The sequence below is a fragment of the Hippocampus guttulatus genome, chromosome 14 (assembly GCF_054856545.1).
Source record: "Hippocampus guttulatus isolate MCC_2025c chromosome 14, RoL_Hgut_1.0, whole genome shotgun sequence".
NCBI classification, from domain to species: Eukaryota; Metazoa; Chordata; class Actinopteri; order Syngnathiformes; family Syngnathidae; genus Hippocampus; species Hippocampus guttulatus.
In genome coordinates, this window is record NC_141274.1 from 15,470,770 (window position 1) to 15,491,702 (window position 20,933).

Below are 20,933 nucleotides of genomic sequence, written 5' to 3' on the forward strand. Positions count from 1 at the left end.
AAGCTCACGTGGCCGTTGTAGTCGACGCTCATCTCCAACATCACGAACAGATGGCCTAAAATCACCACAACGCTCACAGAAGATTGAAATTCAAGTCATTTGCTCGCATAAAGTTGCTCAAACGGAGCCAAAGAGAACGGGAATACCGTACAACAAAAAGTCTAGGCACCTGCCGAAATAAAAACACTATCGGCACAAACAGGGCCCGATTGTTCAATTCTCAGGCATTTTAACCACTGTTTAAAGCCTCACAGCTAGTTAAATTCTTAAGCCGCTTTTAACTCACCGACTGTTAAATATGCCTTGTTCAAAATCTCTTTGTTAGTTAATGGCAGCATCAAAGTTAACCATGTGGTCGACGTCACTGGTTAGTATCAATATATCTCACAAAAATGGAGACTGGTGTCCAATACAGAGGAGCCAAATACATGTCCGTCAAAATTGCCGCGATGTAACCCCCCCTGCGCAAACCCCGGCGGCAAAAGACAAATGTCCATCGGCAAATAATGCAACTCACAATGCGCCAAACGATTAGTAACCGTATGAGCGCAACATTGCTTGTCAAATAAAAAAACCAACACCGCTGCGTCAATCCAATAACTACTACCGGTAAAGGCATGCTAGCAACAGTTAGCAGGCTAGCGGAGATATCTATCGTATGGCAAAACAGGAAGTAGAAACTTGCCAAAATGGAAGTAGTCGTAGCACAAACAGATTTAAATGCTCTAGTAGAAATAGTTCACAAAAAGTTGTTTGATTTGGGCTGCGGCTTCAAAGGCGTTCTCTTACTTGTAACGGCGCAGTTTTGAGTCCCGTCAGCATTTATGTGCTAAACAGAGCAGCAGCATTGGCTTCTTCGATTCCCACAATACCCGGCCGGCAGCAGTGTGTGGTCCCTGCCGCATTAGCCGCTGTTTACTGTGCAAAGGGGGAGATTAGGATCCGCCGGGAGCGACACGGGCCGGCGAGGGCGTCTATTCATTAAGCCCTTAATTGCTAATTGAGTGTCGGAATGTTTCCGCCATGCATTAGCCGAGTACTTTGCGCTTTTAGCAAGAGAACGGATAACAAATGTATGATGGAAAGACAGTGTTATTAGAAGGGCACTGCTTTTGTTGTTAACATGATGTAAGGTATTTGAAAAGCCATATTTGAAAAGATACAGGAAGTGTGCCATTTCCATGAGAACCATTTTAGGTTCATTCTTCCTACAAAATACAAAAAAAATTAAAAAAAAGTATTTATTCAGTCCGTGGAGCCTTTTTCACTGCCAATATCAAAACAGAGCAGCAAAAAATTCTCAAGAGCATACGCATGGAAGCACACGGAAAATCTTCCGTTTTGGTTTGAAGAGACCAATTGTTTTGAGCTTTTCTAGGGCCCCTGAAATAGCGAATGTGTTCTTTACGTTGAATTTAAAACAGTCTCAATCTTTTTGTAGGCTTTCTACTGCGGGCATGGCATCAGAGATGGATGATCATTTCATTTCGAAGATTGGCCATGGAAAAGGGGCTGAAAATTATTCATTCTACCAGTTGACACAAAATTAGGTGGCCATGTCTATCATAACAGGACACGTGGAAAAAGTCTCAAAGACCCATGCGTGAAATTGAAAAGGAAGTTGGCCATTTCCGTTTGAGACGGCCATTTTGGTGGAATTCCAAAACTCTGACTAGGGAACTCGCCCAAATGTAGACAGACAAATGATTGTAAAGCACGGCGTCAAAGTCAGACTATTTCTAGGATTTGCCATCAAAAAGTGAGTAGAAAAAAACTCCCAATTAGACAAGTTTGGCCAGTTGACAAGAAATTGGGCAGACATTTCAATCTTCAAAAGATATGTGAAAAGGGACTCTGAAATTGGACAGTCAGCCAGCATTTGGATTTGTAACAATTATTTTTGATGGATTCTTACTCAGGAATTTGGCTTAAGCGGGCCTAAATGGGAATCGGCTATCCAAGACGGATGGTGAAGCTAAAGTTGCGGAGCTTTTTCCCCCTCCCGAGGCCATCAAATGTGTGGTCAAAGTTTGAGACTCATTTAGAGAATTCATCACTGCTTCCAGCTTTAATTCAGGCTGCAGGTTCCCCACCCTTGCTTGATCCATTATGCTCAATGATTACATTTCATTAGGCGCTAATGTAGCTTAACTCCCTAATCCATTGTTCAATTTTGACTTGATGCGTGTTGATCAGTTTCACTCTCTTGCCTTTGTGCGTCAGGTCATGAATTATAGGATACGCAGGCACGAAGGACCAGCACTTTTAATCACTGTCCTCAGCTTTGATGTCATTTGCCGCAGCGTTTCTTTCTTTCTTTCTTTTTTTTTTTTTTTTAAATACCTCCTCGCATTTTATGACACGTCAGTGCATAAAAGCAGAGTGAGCGGACTTGTGCCGTGCCATAGCTTTTAAATTAAGACAGTAAAAAAAAAAATGTAATTAGATTTGAGTCCACACTTAGTCCCTAATGCGTTTGGCTGTCATTCAAAGTAATTAAAAAAAAGATGATCATCGCCACGTATCCGCAGTCCCCGGCGCTTTAATTCCGTACCCTTGCCTGTCACTGCGGTTTGATGATAGCACAAGTGACATGTTTAATGTGTCACAGCAGACAGCTCGTAAAGACGTCGGCAAATGAAACACAATCTTATTTCACGCTAATGACGACAACGCAGGTGCGACTCTTTGCCTTGACGCGTCATTAAACACGCCATATGTCGCGAGATGACCCTAAAATAACAATCCTATTAAGTGAGGAATCAGTTCTGGTGCTGCCACATGAGATGGCCTTTGTTCAGGGTCTTAAAAAGGTGCACTATTTAATCTCATAGGAGAAGTTACGAGAATACATTTGTAATTCTGCAGGATCGTTCTTCTTCTTATTTATTTATTTATTTTTATCAAAAAGGTGGCCGATTGGTTTTTGGTTGTTTCACGTCATCGTAAAGAATGAAAGATTTGTGATCATATCAAATGCGTTTAAGTTGTCATGAGGCATCGTTTCAAAGAGAGAATTATTTTCATGGTCTGAAATTCTTCTGTTGGATCTCATCAATTAGTGTACCTAATTAGGTGGCCAGTGAGTGTAGCTCGCATGAATATATTCTATCAGCTCGTGGAAAATAGCCCCCCAAAAAAGGTTTGAAGTTGGATGTTTCCAAGTGTCTCATGAGCCCACCCGGCAAAAACACAGGACCCTTTAATGTGAGGCCAATGTTTCAGAGCGAGTGGAGCCTGTTTAGAACAGATGGAATTTGCAACGAATCAAGCAGTACTTGTCGGATGATTCAAGAGAAAATAACACTCAACTCGGCCTCGGGCTCTTGATGCTGCTCCTGCTGCGCTTGGTGGTGGTCAGGACAGATACACCAACAGGAAGTGGACATGGAAAGAAAAACTTGAGTTTCCCACCCTGACCCGCTCTCTTTGCCACATTTTCTTTGAAAACTTTTTTTGTGCGTTTAGGAATTGTGAGGAAAAATGGTGGATAGATGGCATGGACAGATAAATCAAACCAAAGACGCATTCTATCTGCCATTGGCGCTTTACCTGCTAGCATGCTAGCGTGAACAAGTTAACACTTCTGGTATGACCTTAGAATTGATAAAAATGCGAATATTGTAAGATAACATGATACAAACTAACTATACCCCCCCCCCCCCCCCCCCCCCCCCCCAGGCGTATAAAGCAACTTTATATTAGCTCCCTCCCGTGTTGGAAAAAAAAAATAAGGTGGACAAACTATTTCATCAGCACACAAACACTCAAGGCAAATCTTAGCGGTTTGGTAACTTCTCCAGAATTTGACACAGTGAGGAGCGCACTACGTTTTCTACAAAGTGTGAAATAATCAAACGCTTTCACGAGAGGGAAGTCGGCCAGGGTGACCGTGCAAAAAAGGAGTGAAGACCTCATTTGCGTGTTTTGCCGCGCACTTTCATTTGATTTTATGCGTAGGTCTGCCCCATATAAACGCAGCTCTGATTGACGTAACGCGATCGATCCCGCGCTGCACTTTGACTGATGCCTTCGCAGGAGCATATTGGCACGCCGCGGTTGAATGTAATAATGCGGTAATCGTGATGGCCGGATTGAAGGTGGATGTATGGGAGGGTGCAATAGATGGATGTATCGCTGGATAGCAAATATGACATGGATGGATGGATGATATTACAGCTAGGGCTTGTTCACTCGCCCATGATGATGATGATGCTCTCCAATCGTCGCTGATGTCCATATTACGTTCAGATTGTTCTTCTGCCAAGTTTGTTCTTTGAAAAAAGAAAAAAGATGGATTTCATCAGAAATTACAAACACAAAAGCATGACTAATTCTAATGAGCGTTCGTACAACGTGACCGAATGAACATGTCCATTTTTTCACACTTTCTTCTTTTGGCTGCTAATTAACGAGCGGAGGCCTTCTCCGTAACCCCTTTTGCGCTCAGCACGGGCTTCAATTCAGCGGCTCCCGGCTTTGTCCAATTAAGTCTGCTTAAATGTGCTCATGCTTGCATAATCAAGCGTCTAATGACCTCGGCACTCGCAACTACGGGCTTTGTCCGACTTTCTGTTCTCGCAAACTTTTAGGTTAATCAACTCTACAAAAGCCGCAGTTGTCCTCCATTGTGTGTGTGTGTGCGGTTTGAATGCAAGAAAGTGTACTATCCTGAAGGGAAATCTACTGTCGAGAATATTGCCGGGTTGAAAGAGAATCTGTTCATTCAGCATGCTCCACTGGGAAATATCTTCTTCATACCTATAGCTATCGCGTCATTCCATCCTTCTCCCGTTCTTATGTTTCAATCCAGAGTCCTCACCAGCGTTTGTTGGGATTAATAAATCATTGGCAGGTTGCGCGCTTACTTGCATTTCTTTGGGGAAGCACAGAGGGGAAACGTTTGCGCATCCACATTAGCCTTCCTTTGTGTTGTCACTGTCATGTTGCGAATGAGAAGTTACTTCCATTTGAGTCGCTTCTATTTGCAACAACCGTATTTTCCGCACTATAGGGTGCACCTACGAAGCATTCCATTTTCTCCAAAGCCGACAGTGCGCCTTATAATCCGACGCGCCTTCTATATGGATCAATATTCCAATTTGTTGGATGTAGTATTTTAAATGTTGGGGAAAGCGCTTTGCGATAGCTGCAGCGCTTGTGTGAGCTGGAAATAAATAGAGCCGTATTGTATAGCTCCATCTAGTGGATGCATAGCGCAACCGTAGCCACGATTGTCGCTTCAAATCCACGCGCCCCATATATGAAAGACGTTTTAAAATAGGCCATTCACTGAAGGTGCGCCTTATACTCGCAAGCGCCTCATAGTGCAGAAAAGACTGTCCTTACTTCAAGTGCTGAATGGATCATTGGATGGGCAAATGAGTTGATGGATAGTAGTTGGTTACTGGAGGTTAGGTATGGATGTTCTGTATCGCATGAATAATTTTTTGCCTTTAATGTGTTTGGATAGATGGATGAGTGTTTGAAATGGCTTGTCGTGGTTTTGCATGGATGCTTGTTTCCATGCGTTGATTGATGTCTATCGCCGTGATCGTTCTTCGCTGCCAATCGCAACGCAAACCGTGTTCACGCCCGTTCGCTGTCAATAAGAATGATTCTCGAATGGGGGTATAAACTCTGCGAGACCCTCAAAACTACCGTACTTCTTCCGTCTCGTTACAATCAGACCTGCGGATCCCCTCGGCGGCCTGCGGCATGATGGGAACAAACGCTTCGTGCCTCGGGGAGGCTGTAAACACGCCATGAAGCGGTGTTAGCACGTAGAAAGCGTTACCTGCCGCGGAGCTCGCTCAGTGCAGATGATTTGTCTGACTGACATGCACCTCCAGGAAAACGTGTTCAAGTGTCCCCATACGTCTCTCTTTCTTTATTTATTAACCAAGGCAGTTGGTTCTGTGACAATGTCGCGTGAAACAGAGTACGTATAAACGTTTGTAGATCTCTTTCGTTTGCGGAATCTATCCTCCGTTGTTCGCCAACGGTCACCTCTTGACTGTTTTGAGCTCTTTTAGAAACGCCCTCCTATGCCGTGGGATGGCCATTTAGGATCATCCATTTGCGCTCTGTTGTTCACCAAAACAGCTGCGCATTCTGAAGCGCGCAAGCCGTCCCGCAAATGAATTAACGTGTGCAGACTGAGTTGATTGTGGCGTATTAAAAATGATCTTGGATGATGCGGCGTTAAATTGCATGTGGATGCACCCGATAGACCCGATCGCTGTTTGGTCGGATCTTGTGAAGGTTGTCATCGTGGATGCTTAAAAGAGCGCCAGTCAAAGTGTTGAAGTTAACAACTCTGACTGAAGCCGATCATTCACAGCTATAACGGCATCCCTTTGTGATTACCCAGCAGCCACTGCGGCAGGTCTAGGATGACCGGCAAGAGCCAGACCAGCAACGTGACCAACAAGAATGACCCGCGTTCGCTCAACTCCCGCGTCTTCATCGGCAACCTCAACACGGCAGTGGTGAGCAAGGCCGACATCGAAGCCATTTTCGCCAAGTACGGCAAGATCGCGGGATGCTCCGCGCACAAGGGCTACGCCTTCGTCCAGTATGCCAGCGAGAGGAACGCCCGAGCAGCCGTGGCGGGCGAGAACAACAGGGTCGTTGCAGGACAGTCGTTGGGTAACGTTGATCTCATTTTGCATCATTCATGAAAAGCACCCTTCAATCAAAACGCCTTCATTCCCGCTGACGGCTAGAGAAGTCCGACGCGGTTCCATTTGAACTGGTTTGTCAGTGAATGGGTTCATTTGCCACGTTTCGATGAAAGGGACAAAATACGCTAACATAATTGTTTTTACACGCTGAAAATTGTATTCTTGTTTCCCCAAAAATATAACTAGAAGACCTCCACCAAGGCAATCCTTAGCATGTCCCTTTGACTGAGTGATGTCATTGAAAATGCAGTTCCATTCGCGTCCTCTAGATGGCAGTGGTGTGATTTATAAAGTGAGTGTCAATTGAAAACAATCCCTTAATCTGAAACTTGCCAGTTCCTTCGCGTTGGCCCCAATTCAAGCAGACTACAACAATTACAAATGAACAAATTCCTCCGCATCTTTACCCTCATCTGGACCAAAACGCAATCCCTGGCCTAGCAGAATTATTTCTCATGTTTGTGTTGCATTGTTTGCCGCTTTAATAGCTATCAAGCTAACATAACTTGCTCCCCTCGCGCATCGGTGCTTGGTGGAAATCAAGAAACTCGGCTCATGTTAATACGACGACTGTTTTTCTGGTTCAAATGAAGGCAGATATGGTACCAGTCTGATCTGTGCTAACTTTTTATTCACTTTTTGCAGCTTGACTGCATTGCGGATTTTCCTCACAGTGTTTGTTTTTCCCCCCAAGGATTTCTACTGCATTGTTAAGATATGTGGGTGTTAAATCTTATCGCTATAGTAACACAGTTCTTGACTTGACCGCCAATTTAGTGCAGTTTTGATGATGTCGGAGGTTTTTGGCGCCAAGGCAGCCACCGCCTAATTTGAAACCCTGCAACAGAAAGGAAAGGTCGATGACCAATTATTTCCGAAACATAAAACCCTTGACAGAAAGCATCTGCATATTTCAGGATTTGTGCTATTGATTTTTTTTAACACCTTTTCTTTTTTTCATTTTTTTCAGTCTCGATGTGACCTTGAATGCCTTGCCAATCGTTCTAAAATGCAGAATTTAAGATCAAAGAGAAAGACAGGGCAGGCCTGCGCATGTCAGTGCGTCCGGTGGATCCCCCACTTAAATCCTCTCGATATTACTTATTGATTTGTTCAGCGGCTCGTCCGTAGTCCTCACCCGAGCTCTCGGTGAATATAAATGGTCTTCTCGCTGCGGCGAGTGGTGTTCACTCAATTGGGCTGAAGTGGAGTGGTGTGTGTGTTGTGTGCGTCATGTTCATTGGGGACCAATCGCATCGACAAGCGTGCGTGGTGAAATCATCCTTTCCATCCACATTGTAAAACGTGGAACTAAAGGCAATGGGAAGCCAAACAAAACCGAAAGGCAAGTGAAGTCGAGTTTAAAATGAAATTAACCACACAAAGGGAAGTTATAAGTACGGGAGGAAACCAGAGTACCCGGAGAAAAGCCACGCAGGCAAGGGGAGAACATGCAAACTCCACACGGGGAGGCCGGGGCTGGAATTGAACCTTTTGCACCGAGTGGTCAATGCGCTAACCACTGGACCACCGGGCCGCCCTTTATTTCACGAATAACTCATAACTATATGAGTTATTCGTTACTCATAACTCACTGACGGAAAGCAGCACCGTACGGGAGTATTCAGGCCGTCCGCTTCACAGTTCTGAGAGTTTGCTTGTTTTAGTATTTCGGCTTCCTCGCACATTCCAAAAACATGCTCGAAAAGTAAAGAACCGTCCAATGGTCATTATGTTTTTCCTATTTGCCATCATCGGTGCCCTCCGGGTCATCCTTGATGACTGCCCAATGACGCTTTAGTGCCAATTGTCGATTAAGATTGTATCCAACCTTCTGGAACAGCTGAACTTTAATTGCTGTTAATCAGTGGCGCCTTAATCGTGGCGGGTGTGAGCTGAGGCCTTTTGACCATGACTTTGCATGTGAGTGGTTAATTCTGAACACCGATCACATCCCTAGTTGGAAGAGGGTGTGCGACCGCCATTCTCTCGTCTTTAGTTTTACTTCTCCTCTTGAAAATATTCCTCCAAAATTGTGATTGAATTGTCCTGATTATAGATCACATTAAAGGGCGTGAAACGTTTTGCCGCGCTTTATCTTGGTTCCGTTTAAAGCTGTCATTTCACCGCAGACGTTTTGTCTCCATTGTACCTAAGTTGTTCAGGTGCCATCACACTGCTGAGGTGCCCTTGAACACTCTCGTGTGCAAAAATTGAATTTTCCCCTCAGAAGAGCTGGCGGCTCCTTCTTGTTCGTCTTCTCTGCAAGGTTAGGAGCTGTGTGCCGTTGAAGCAACTGAGCATATGATTTTTTAATTAAGCTTTTAGGCTCCACTGTCACACAATTATTCACCCCACTGTGTCTTTTTTGCGCCCCCTCCCCCCGCTCCCCTTTCTGTATGAAAGATCATTATTAACTTGTCCCGGCAAAGTAAAAGAAGAAGATAATGAAAGAGTCAAAATTGCAGCAGTCTGTCAAGAGTGAAATGAAGGACAAATGGCACACTAAATGCACACTTTGCAATTCACAATTGCATTTTTTTTTTGTGTGTGTACGTATCGACCAAAATAGGTCTATCGACAACAGGAAGTCACGTTTTTAACCGCCACACAAATGTAAAAATAAGTTGGTAGTGTATGAAAAGAAGTGTACATAATCCTTCCGAAACACAAAAGTCTTTACAGTAAGCCTCTGCATATTTCAGGATTTGTGCTTTTCTTTGATTCTTTATTTTGACACCTATAGGTCTTACTTTTATCCATCCTTTCGCCTGCCTCCCTTTATCTCTTCTGTCTTTTCTTCCCTCCCTTCGATTCACCTCCTACCTTCTAAGAACAAAAAGTAAGCCTCCATGTATATGTATAGACTCGTTTTAAGAATTCATCGGATGTGCGAGAGTTCCGCTGCAGGTGTGACTAGGTCACCCCTCTCAAGATGAACTTGTGCACCTTATGTTTAAAACATGAAATTCTTTTTGGGCTACACTGGAGGGGCGCTGTCGAGGGGTTGATGAGGTCACATCCAAATCACGCCAGAGATCCTGTTATGTCTATTTTGTGTTAAGGTTATTCACTTACGACCGCCTTAATGTCCAATCAGTTGGGTGGCGACTGGTGACTCATGCGGTTTTTGGAGACTGAATTGTGTTTTTAGCATTATATCTGCTAAAATATGATGACATGACTCCTCCCGATCTGATGAGAGCCGTCTTGGGTAATAGTCCTGTAGTGCCTTCTTGTGGAGGAATCGCACCATTGCAGTTTCTCCCAGAAAATCGAACGTGTATTTTTTTTATATATATATATATCAATGAGATATTTCTACATATCTTTTTCATCTGTGTATTAAAGGTTTATTATGCTTGATATTTTATGCATTCAAAATTGTCCCTCGGTGTGAGTGTGAACTCTGTAGTTGTTCATCTATGGCTGTGTCCAAATTCACAGGCTGCTTCCTTCACAGCCGCGTTTTCGGCCGCGTGATGTCACTTCCGACTTCACGACTTGATGATTGGATATTTTATTTATTTGAGTTTTTTTAAAAATTTGTTAACCATTACATGTTTTTTTAACTTAACAGAAGGTCAGAATTCATTTTAAAATGTGTGTAAATGTGAATTTGTATATGTACAAATACATTTACAGGTACTGTCTATAGTTTTTTTTCTGATATCAGCCTCGATGCATTCATGGGTTTTCCACCTTTGTGAACACTAGATGGTGCTACTGTAGTATTAAACCTAACACTTGGAGAGATTTTGTGGGGGAGAAAGATGGGGGTGGGGCTTGGAGCTGTAGGTCCTATCTGATGGTAATGAGATGCATTAATAATATTATAAAGTTCCAAGGGGGCGGCCCGGTAGTCCAGTGGTTAGCACGACGTCGACTTCACAGTGCGGAGGTACCGGGTTCGATTCCAGCTCCGGCCTCCCTGTGTGGAGTTTGCATGTTCTCCCCGTGCCTGCGTGGGTTTTCTCCGGGTACTCCGGTTTCCTCCCACATTCCAAAAACATGCATGGCAGGCTGATTGGTCAAATTGTGGCCTTGCCTCGAATACAGGACGTAGGGCTCCACCTGTTTTCTGACTTTGGTCACATGACATTTGCACCCCCCCCCCCCCCCCCCCCCAATAACAATACAGGATTACAGCAGCCCCTATTCTGTGCAACAAAAACTTGGCGGGCAGGACTCGCACCCGCCAGTTTACTATGGGAGTATTTCAGGGCAATTCACTCATTCACCCCCTGGGATGTTTTGACAAATGGTACGGTCGGAAGCTGCTCGGCTCAGAGTCTGGGGCTGGAAGCGCGCGCGCACACACACACGTACACACACACACACACACACACACGCACACACACAGGCTGTCTGTTTTTGGGGAGAAGGAGAGGGAGGAAGAAGAGGTAAAGTCGAGCGTCTTTTCCCATCTTTTCTGTGCATTCCCGACATGTACAAAGGCAGGCGCCGCCGCATTCCGAGATGTGAGTATATATACTCTACAAAATGAGATTGTTAGAATCCATGTTCGACGAAAAAAGTTGATTTAATCTGCTAGTTTTTCTCGGACAGCTTCTATGTGTCTGTCTTTGCCAAGTAAATTGGAGATGCTCGATTGGATTCATGAGTTTGTATACCGACTGATGCGTTTAAATGTTCATGTCTTTTATATCCCAAGAAGGGCAACATCACATATAGTGTCAAAAAGATTAGTTTGCACAGCTTTTCATTAGATCATGGTGGCATTTCTTTTTTGTTTGTTTTTTTATATGCAACTGTCCTTGAGATCAAACATGGATCAAAAATGTCCTTTCTGAGTCCATTGGAACCTGATTGTTTCAATTCATATTTAAGGTATGTCGAGAGAGCTTGCAAATATTTCAGTTGAATTTTATTTTTTTTAATTACATAAACTTGTTTTATTTTCACTCCTCAAGAACATGTAGATACCCTTTAGTTAAAACAATAACTCAAATTAGACATGGTACATCTCTATATTTATTGCTAATATTCTATTTATTTTACAAGTTTGATTAATTTCAATGCTTTCATTTTGTATTGTGTCAAACATTCTTTCGTGGCAGAAAAAACTCAAGATACAATTTTACCTCACAAAAAAAACTATCCGTTCAAGAGTCAAACCGTGGCAATCACAAAACCTTCATTCGTATTTGTCAGACATCCTTCAGTAAAGGAATCGACTTTATAATTTAACTAAAATTAAAAAAAAATCACTCAGCCTTTCATCGTGGAGATGTTACAAATTTCATTAAAAATACTACGTAAAAAATTCTTCCGATTCTATTGCTGATCTAGACAGCCCGCCGCCCTTCTCCCCAAATATCAATATAGATTGGAGTTTTTGTCGTCTCACTGACTTGAGCGCAGATTTTTGGAGGCCTTAAAAGAAAACATCAGCGGTTACTCGTTACTTGTGATTGCTCAGTGAGGAGTGGGCTTGCGTAAGACGGCTCTCAGGTGGGATGCGCAATAACTGCAACAATTATGAATATGTAATCATGTCTGTGTGGGGAGGCTACGTCAGAACATTTGCTATTCATGGTGGGATTGAAAAAAAAAACACTACCTCACTAACACTCGCTGCAAACTCTGAATCGCAATGCACTTTGGATAACTACTAAAATTAATGGGGAAATCTGCATTTTTAGATCAGCCAAACACTCAGAAATCTGAACTATTACAAGCAAATATTTGCTTCAGCGTACTTCACTGTAAGTCCGTTCAGAAAGTGCCAATGTTAGCTCTGAATATTAGCCCCAAACTCCCTGAATTGTAAACATTGGATAACAACTAAAATCAGTGGAAAAGAAAGACACCTTGAAAGTAGCACCGAAACCCAGAAACCAAATCTCAAATCCTGTGAGACTTCAACTAGCGAGCAAGGCTCACTGGAGCGACTAGTCGCAAACATAAAGTCTGAATATGTGGGGGGGAAAAACAAACAAAAAACCCCCCATGTAGTTCTTAAAACAAAATTTTATTCAATTGTAATCTTAATGAGTAATATTTTCAACATCATCATTTTTAATCTATAATTTGATGCATGATCCAAAAGTGACCTTCACAAAAGGATGCTCTTCCTTGAGGCTGAATTTTCATCCTCAAAATAGATGCCATGTAAACGGCAACTCTGCATCTGACAGTTTGCTTTTGCCTGATTAAAAGGCCACCGAAGAACGAGTTTTCATGAAAAAATGTTGCCTCGTCAGCCTTTGTCCAAATGGAACAGTAAATCCCGTCGGGTGGTGCTGTGCTCATGATGTATGAATCCCTTCAAATTCCCATCTCGTAAAAAATAATCACATTAGGAGCTCGGGAGGAAATTTACAGGCTGCCAAAGTGGCCATTTTCCTCATGCGGGCTGGGGAGCCAAGTACGGAGGATTCATTAAGAAAGGACGAGGTGTGGATTCATCCACGCGTCCATTCCGAATATAGTGAAGATCACTTTCTGGCGGCATCCTTGCTGCGGATTTGGCGGGAATGGCCGTTATGTGTCTTGACAGATATCAGTGTTCCGGTTGACACGCGTTCACTCGCCATTGAGATGAATCCGTATTTGAAGTAGGACTCCCGATTCTGTCTCTGAAATGTAGCCTTCTTTTTGTGGAAGTCGTAAGCGCCTCTTCTGTCTCCAGGCTGGGCCTTTTCCCCTTCCCAAAGACGTTTGTTTTTTTACTCATTTTGCTAGCTCCTGGCTTTTCTCTCCTGCTGTGTTGAGCCCATAATGACTTTTGGGTTTTTTTTGTTTTTTTATGCCCCCTCTCAAAGCTGGATTTTAGGGGCTGCCATTGCTCGGCACCTCCACCCTCCTTCCCAGGCGCCCACGGCAACAAGTACACAATTTTAGGCCATTTTTACCCACATAATGAGTGTAATTAATCAGTTGTTCCGTCGCGAGGTGTTTCATTTCGGAGCGCTTTTACGACTTGAGCAGTGGGGGTCGGGGGGCTATCGGGAGCTATCTTTCATGTCTTCCTGCGGTCTAATTACAAGGATGCAGCTGTCCCAGTGCACCCGAGAGCCACTGATGCATGCTCACCTTCCCCTCTTCCTCTCCTCCTCTTCCTCCGACCGCTTTAGGCCATCAGAGAGATGTGAGACAGAGCTGAAAGGAAAAACACGGTGACTACACAGAATGTTCCAAATGAGAGGGAGAGAGATGACTTTTTGGCTACTTGTTGCTTGGCAGACGACATAGGTTGCATTCGAGGCAGTAGGAAGCTCAAAAGCAAATTCCAGTCAACCCTAAACAAACAAACAAAAAAGTGCTTTGTGCTAGCTTTTCTCCACAATTGTTACGATTTGGTCATTTTCTATAATGCTGACTTTTGCTCGAAAATATTTCATGGAGGGCGGCCCGGTAGTCCAGTGGTTAGCACGTCGACTTCACAGTGCAGAGGTACCGGGTTCGATTCCAGCTCCGGCCTCCCTGTGTGGAGTTTGCATGTTCTCCCCTGGCCTGCGTGGGTTTTCTCCGGGTACTCCGGTTTCCTCCCACATTCCAAAAACATGCATGGCAGGCTGATTGAACACTCTAAATTGTCCCTAGGTGTGAATGTGAGCGTGGATGGTCGTTCGTCTCTATGTGCCCTGCGATTGGCTGGCAACCGGTTCAGGGTGTCCCCCGCCCACTGCCCGAAGACGGCTGGGATAGGCTCCAGCACCCCCGCGACCCTAGTGAGGATCAAGCGGTTCGGAAAATGGATGGATGGATATTTCATGGATTTACGTTTAAAAATCGAATGTAATTACCAAATTTACACCAATGCATGCGTGATTTAAAAAGAATAGCGTCAAAAAAGATTTGCTGAAGCTTAATGGTATTTTTTGGAAACAAAAATAACAAATACACAAAAAAAAAAACCAAAACATAACACGGTGAGCTAAAGCGGTCGTTGGTGGCAACGTGGCGCAAGCGCCACATTGGTAACACCTGATTTCGGTGGATGCTTCAGAGTTTGATAAAAGCTTTCCCCGTTCCAACCTCCATTCGGTTCACGAAATATTTTGTTTCGAGCCTTTGAACAATCTCCAAGTTGCGACAGGTGAAGCTTGATCACCGTCTGAGCTTTTGTTGATGGTAGTTCTCGTCCAGTCCTCCAGATAGCTCGGCTTTGCGCAAACGGCCGCTGTCCAAGTTTTGTGTTTTCATCAGTGGTAACGCGGCCCATCTGCTTGTTTCCAGAAACTCATCACAGACAATGTGAATCTTACCATGCGTTGGAGAAGTGCAAATGTCCAAAAAGCTTCCCCAACTGTTTCCACACTTCAGTCACGACCCAAACAAAATATTTGCCCGGCAAGTTGACATTTTTCCGATGTTAACTTGCAAACCTTTGGCAAGGTGATGTGATGCAATATGTTGACACAAACTGCCAAGTGTAAGATGTCAAATGCCGATGGCCTCCTGTCTGTCCAAGTGATACCTGAAACCAAATTGAGAAGGGGAAAAAAAAAGTGCACCGTGACTTACGGGGCCGTCTGTATTGTGAACATTTTTGCTGTGGATGGTCCAGTTAGAGCGCCGTGGGAGTGGATTTCTGGCCAAATAACTCCCATCCGCTTGATTGCTGAGCCTGTCAACATTTTTATCACTACAACTTTTTCCACGGGTGTCAGCGTTGACGACTCATCCGTCAAAAGGCGCATCTCGGCTCGTTGCGTCAAGCTGTTGGCCATTTGTTTGCGTCGTCACGTGCGACCTTGAGCAGTGCACACTCGGGGGCTGATTGAGCAGAAGCCAGGACATTTTTGGAGCGCGCCGAAAGGAGCCGTCAGTCAGAACAATGAGACGGGCGTTGTGTGCAAATTCATCTGCTAATGCGTCAGTGTGACTCATTTGTAGGCGTGAAACGCTTTACCGGTAAACCGTGCCGAAATTTCAAATATGTCCGTTTCAAATTAGAATGAGTGTCGTAATCTGCTTTTTCGGCTTCTCCCATTTTGTACGTGCTGCAACAGCAAACAAACAAATTAAGAAGCAGACGATAGAAGAAAGCATTAGATGCAGACGCTGGATATGAAAAGTCATCACACCCCTGTTCAAATTCCTTCTTTTGATGATATGAAAATGTGATAAATCGTATCAAAAGTTTTTCCGCCATTAACTCATCCACCAAAATCCTATTATTTGCATAAAAAATGTTGAGCATATTTTTCATCTCATATTTTTGTAATTTGCGAATTTTTGCATAATATTTTTATTTTACTTTCAACGTTTTTGGTTTGGTTTTTAATTTTTTTTCCAATTTTTTTTCCCCCCTGATATATTTCAAATGTTTGTCCAGCTGTTTTTGTGCATTTCTTGGGGTCTAGTACTGCTAATTTTAGATTTTCTTGTCATATTTAGAGCATTATTACTTCGGTTCTTGTCAGCCTGTGCAAGTGTACCAAATTTACTGACCTGCCCCGCCTCCAATCAGCAAGTCTCACTCATCTGCACTCCTTTGCTGCATTGCGTCTTTTCACACGTTCAAACTGTGATTAAATACCCCCTATCCCTTGATATTTTATTTTATTTTGTCGTTCTATTTTCCTTTTCACAAGTCTCGGGACTTACTGGGCCAAGCCGCGTTTGATATTCTGTCCCCTATCACGTGCAAATATATGCGTTGGTATGACAATTGACAGTGTTGGTGGATTGGTCGCGTGGTGCATCTTCCAATATTTACGCCTGCTGTGACCATAGGACTGTGCTCTGTCTACCCAGACGTCAACATGGCAGGAGAGCCTAAACCATACCGGCCAAAAATGGCCACCAAGAGACCGCTGTCATCCCTCTACAGGTTGGACCCTTACTTTAACCCTTTCATCCATCCATCCATCCATCCATTTTCCGATCCGCTTTATCCCCACAAAGGTCGCGGGGGTTGCTGGAGCCTATCCCAGCCGTCTTCGGGCAGTAGGCGGGGGAGACCCTGAACCGGTGGCCAGCCAATCAGCCTGCCATGTGTGTTTTTGGAATGTGTGAGGAAACCCACGCAGGCACGGGGAGAACATGCAAACTCCACACAGGAAGGCTTCGACCTCTGCACTGTGACCACTGGAGCACCAGGCCTCTCCCCTTAACCTTTTAATGCACCCTGTAACCTGATAACATGATAAACTATCCATTGTAGTAACCGCAGTCCCCGAAAGGGTTCTTGGAATACAACTTTAAAAATGACAACTTCCTTCACTAATTTTGATTTTAAAATCCAAGCCGAAGATTGCAGCACAAAATGTCGTCATAAAAATCCCCCAATTTTTTTGACATTTGTGTTCAAATACTTTGGACTGTGGTGTATTTTTCATATTTCTTTCATAAATAATAACTCAAAAGGAGCATGCCATATCCACCTCTTCATCTGTATGGCTGCTGTTTTGACTGGAGCCAATTGGATACACGTCTCTCAACCAAACTATTTTGTGCACCCGATGTGTTTTGGAAAGTCCTTGCCTATTTCTGATCGTAACAGAGGTGGGGAGCAAATGGAAGCGCTAACATTGTGGCTCCAGTGAGCAGGCTTGTCCAGACAATTTGCTGTCATTAATTGACCTGTCAATCAAAGGGGCTTCTGGAACTCCTTTATGAATCAACCTCATTCAGAGTCTTCCCGGGACGTCTAAACTTCATTTTTGACTTGTTTTTGCAGTGGCTACGAGTTTGACTATGACTACTACAGAGATGATTTCTATAGCAGGTATGTTGATAATAAAGTGGGGCCTTGAGCTACTGTAAGTGTTTAATTTGTTACATAACCAAACTTGTAAGTCAAAACCCGCATAGCTCAAATAATCTTTTTCCATGATAATGTCAGAATTAATTCAATCATTTTTGTCACAATGCATCAATGTAACGGTCATAGCGCTGCTCCTTCTGGTGCGCCCACCTTGGCCACCTGGGGGCAGCATAAGGCAAACAGATGGATGTACCCTCCATTGAGCTGTCGCAAATCCTTTCAGCTCATTAGTGCGGCAATAATATTTGCTCTATTTGTGTCTACGTGTGTTGCTGCACCGTGTATGTTCAATCCGTTGTTTAGATGGTTATTCCACTGCAACGTAGATGCTCTTTAGAGTTGACAGACTGAAAGGTTAAGCGGCGTGTTTATTTTTAAATAAATACGGGGTAATTCTCTTTCTTTGTTTCTTACAACAAAGCTTTGTAAGAAACATCTCTTGCATGCACTGGAACGTGTCTGGGGTGATGTATCTTGGGGTCGTATATTCAAGAATGTACTTTTTGCAATTTTACATGTGGAGAAAAAGATTGCTCGCACTTTTTTTCAATTTGTAGGTGTGTTCCTGTTTACGCAAAAGCTTTGCATTTTATTCTGTCGCAAATGTGAGACAAAAAGGTCAGGTTTAGTTACGGAACAGAGCATGATTTTTGGCTTTCCATCTCACCCCACATAAATAATTTACACTGCCCCGGGAGGACTGTATAAAAGAAGGTTTCCGCCGACCACTGCTCTCATATTTTCCTGATATTTGTCGTCTCCTTTTATTCCGGAGGCGGTTGAGTTTCCTCAATAGAATTAGCATCCCAGGCAAAGCGAGCATATTAGCATGTAGACATAATGAATGTCATATCGGGAGCTTTTTATTTCCTCCATTCCGGGCTTCTTAATGACGCTTTTACCCAAGCGCCGACTGTCAGATTGTCCCCCGGCTGCTCATTCGTGTCCATTTACGCAATCCTTTTGGACATTTTCATTGCTTTGTTTCCTTCCCAAGCTTTGAATTATTATCAAGTGCGGGCATCGTATCATATCATATGAGTCATCGTCTGTATTTGAGGCGGAGACGGCAAAAAAGAGTTACTGTTTTGACGGCTTTTGACTTGATTGAACAAAAATCTGATTTGGCCTTGGGAGTTAAAGCCTCGGACACAAAAGCTGAATGTCGATTCATGATTATATATAAATATATATCTCCATCCATTAATTTGCTAATCCGCTTCTCGTCATAAGCGTGTCTGCAAACAGATTTTGTAGTCTTGCTACAATACTATTATAATATTCAACTACATGATGAACATTGAAATCGTTTTATTTGTTCATGTTGTATGATTTCATAAAATTTGCCGATATTGCTCATTTAAATTGCACTTGATTGTGTCTTCAGACTGTTTGAGCACCACGGTCGCGTGGTGCCACCCGCCAGGGCAGTCATCCCAGTCAAACGCTCTCGGCTCGTCATGCCATCCGCCCCGCGCAGGATCAAGTCCTCCTTCTCTGTCCGGGCCTGCTCTTCCTCGTCCTCTTGCTGCTCCTCTTCTTCCTCCCGGGTTGTCAACGTCCCATCTTCTGTCACGGAACCCAAACGTATGTTCTTTCTTTCAGCTTTCTTCTCATACTGTACAGCTACCGCGGGACTGGATAAACCACCAAAACTAGCCGCTATTGGTCAGCCACTTTGCTTTCATGATGTTTCGAAAATATTTTTTAATGCATTCAAATGTGTTTTTCTATGCTTTCCCTACATCGCTACTTTTCGCCGATCCTGCTGTTTCGTGTGTGTACTGCACAGTGAAGACGGAGCAATTGCTGAGTATCAAAAAGGAACTGTCGCAGATCAAGACCAAGATTGATTCCCTGCTGGGGAGGCTGGACAAATTTCAGAGACAGCATGGTGGGACATGAAATGAACAGACAGCCCCCCCGCCCCCCCAAAAAAGGTTATACTATATGCCGCTTAAATTTGTTCATTGGTTACACTGGTGTTTTGGTGCTCTCTCCTTTGCCAGAGATGCAGAGGAAACACGAGGAGGCGTGTGAATGTCACCACGCCGACCAGGACGACCACTCCAGCGGAGAGGACCTGGGGGCGCCGGCCGAGGCCGAGGCAGGGGAAATGACAGATGGCGGTGACGATTACTTTGAGGACGAGGGCGCCGGTGACATGGTGAGATGCCAGAATCGTGACATCCGATGTCCGAATACTGCTCACTTTTGATTGACAGTCTAATTTCAGTTTCCCATGCAAAATAATGTCAAATCATTCAATCAGCTTTTGTAATTGCAGAGAGAGAACCACATATCAGATATCGACAACTGAGCAAGCTCAGTATTAAAAGAACAACAAGGTATTTATTCATGTATATACACACACACACACACACACACATTGCTTCTATTTTGGCATTGTTTTTCCATCAATCTCACGTGACAACTTAAAAAAAAAACATCGTTTTGACTGGAGCCTACCTGATGTGTTTCCAGTGAAGTGAAGTGAAGGGAAGCCTGCAGTGCATAAAGATTGCAGAATTTAACCAGCAAAGCCTCCGTCAGCCAGAAGGACTGTTTAAAAATAAAAAATCAACAACAGAGGGAATGATTTGTTTGTTTCGTATTTGTCTCATAAGATTGAAAAAACAAACAAACAAACAAACAAACATTGACGCTCCCAATGTGTTTTTCATCCAGACTGCCGGTTTTGAGTGGGGATAATCAAGTGAAATGAGCAATCGGCAAATGCTAACCTGTATATGCTGTGTACTTCAGCCACTGTGGTCTGTATTGTCTATAATTATGTTGTACAGCAAATGTATGTTGAAAATATGAATGTAAGAGGAAACCGTGTGCTTTGCTTTACTTGTACAGTCATCTCGTCTCTCTCTTTCTGTCACAGTCTCCACCTTATTCTGGCCTCTCGTTACGTTCTGTCAAAGAAAAGATGAATATTTTTTACGATCAGCATGTAGTAACAAAAATAAGTGACTCTCATGGATCATTTGTATTCACTGCTTTGGTTGTAAGCTACGGTTAAAAATAGTTTTTGGAATAAAACAGTTCCTCCCATACAAGTCTCATTTATTAATGGTGCATTTACTGCGCCTATTTTTTTTTAAGAAACCTTTATTAGTCTCGCAATGGAGAAATTCCCAATTCACAGCAGCAAAGTTATGAAAGGAAGAAGTAGAACAACAAAATATAGGAGCTGCTGGAAAGGCAGCCACTCTCAATTTGAGTTAGTTTTCTTTTTTTTTCCAATAAGGGTTCTTCTTTTTTCGTACCAAAGTAGACACAAGACATAACCAAGGCATTTAAAAAAAGGTCTATAGGATGTTACTTAACTCAATTGGAGAATACATTTATTTGAGATATAACGTTTCTTTTCTCACCTTTTGAAATTGTCAGGATTGTACTGCAAAAATAAAAAGGCATTTTATACGTAAGACTATTAAAATATGTACATTTATTTGAGTTGTTTGTTTAATGCCAAGGAAGAAGGAATGCCAAGG

The 20,933-nt window shown here is 43.3% G+C and overlaps 1 protein-coding gene across 6 annotated transcripts in view; it reads left to right on the forward strand.

Annotated features, from left to right (window-relative positions):
- Positions 1-20,695, forward strand: part of LOC147195331 (RNA-binding Raly-like protein) — a 36,333-nt gene extending 15,638 nt beyond the window's left edge. For 2 of the 6 annotated variants that reach the window (XM_086129909.1, XM_086129910.1), the window contains 8 exons: positions 6,374-6,651; positions 16,395-16,491; positions 17,341-17,388; positions 18,815-19,014; positions 19,220-19,321; positions 19,437-19,594; positions 19,715-19,775; positions 19,912-20,686. In XM_086129909.1, coding sequence (XP_085986035.1) covers positions 6,396-6,651; positions 16,395-16,491; positions 17,341-17,388; positions 18,815-19,014; positions 19,220-19,321; positions 19,437-19,594; positions 19,715-19,747 — 894 coding nt within the window. In that variant the 5' untranslated portion in view covers positions 6,374-6,395 and the 3' untranslated portion in view covers positions 19,748-19,775; positions 19,912-20,686. Of the gene's footprint in view, positions 1-6,373; positions 6,652-10,879; positions 11,168-16,394; positions 16,492-17,340; positions 17,389-18,814; positions 19,015-19,219; positions 19,322-19,436; positions 19,595-19,699; positions 19,776-19,911 lie in introns of those variants that run through there. The other 4 variants (XR_015102910.1, XM_086129911.1, XM_086129912.1 and 1 more) reach the window with 4 other exon arrangements.
- Positions 20,696-20,933: the final 238 nt, after the last annotated feature.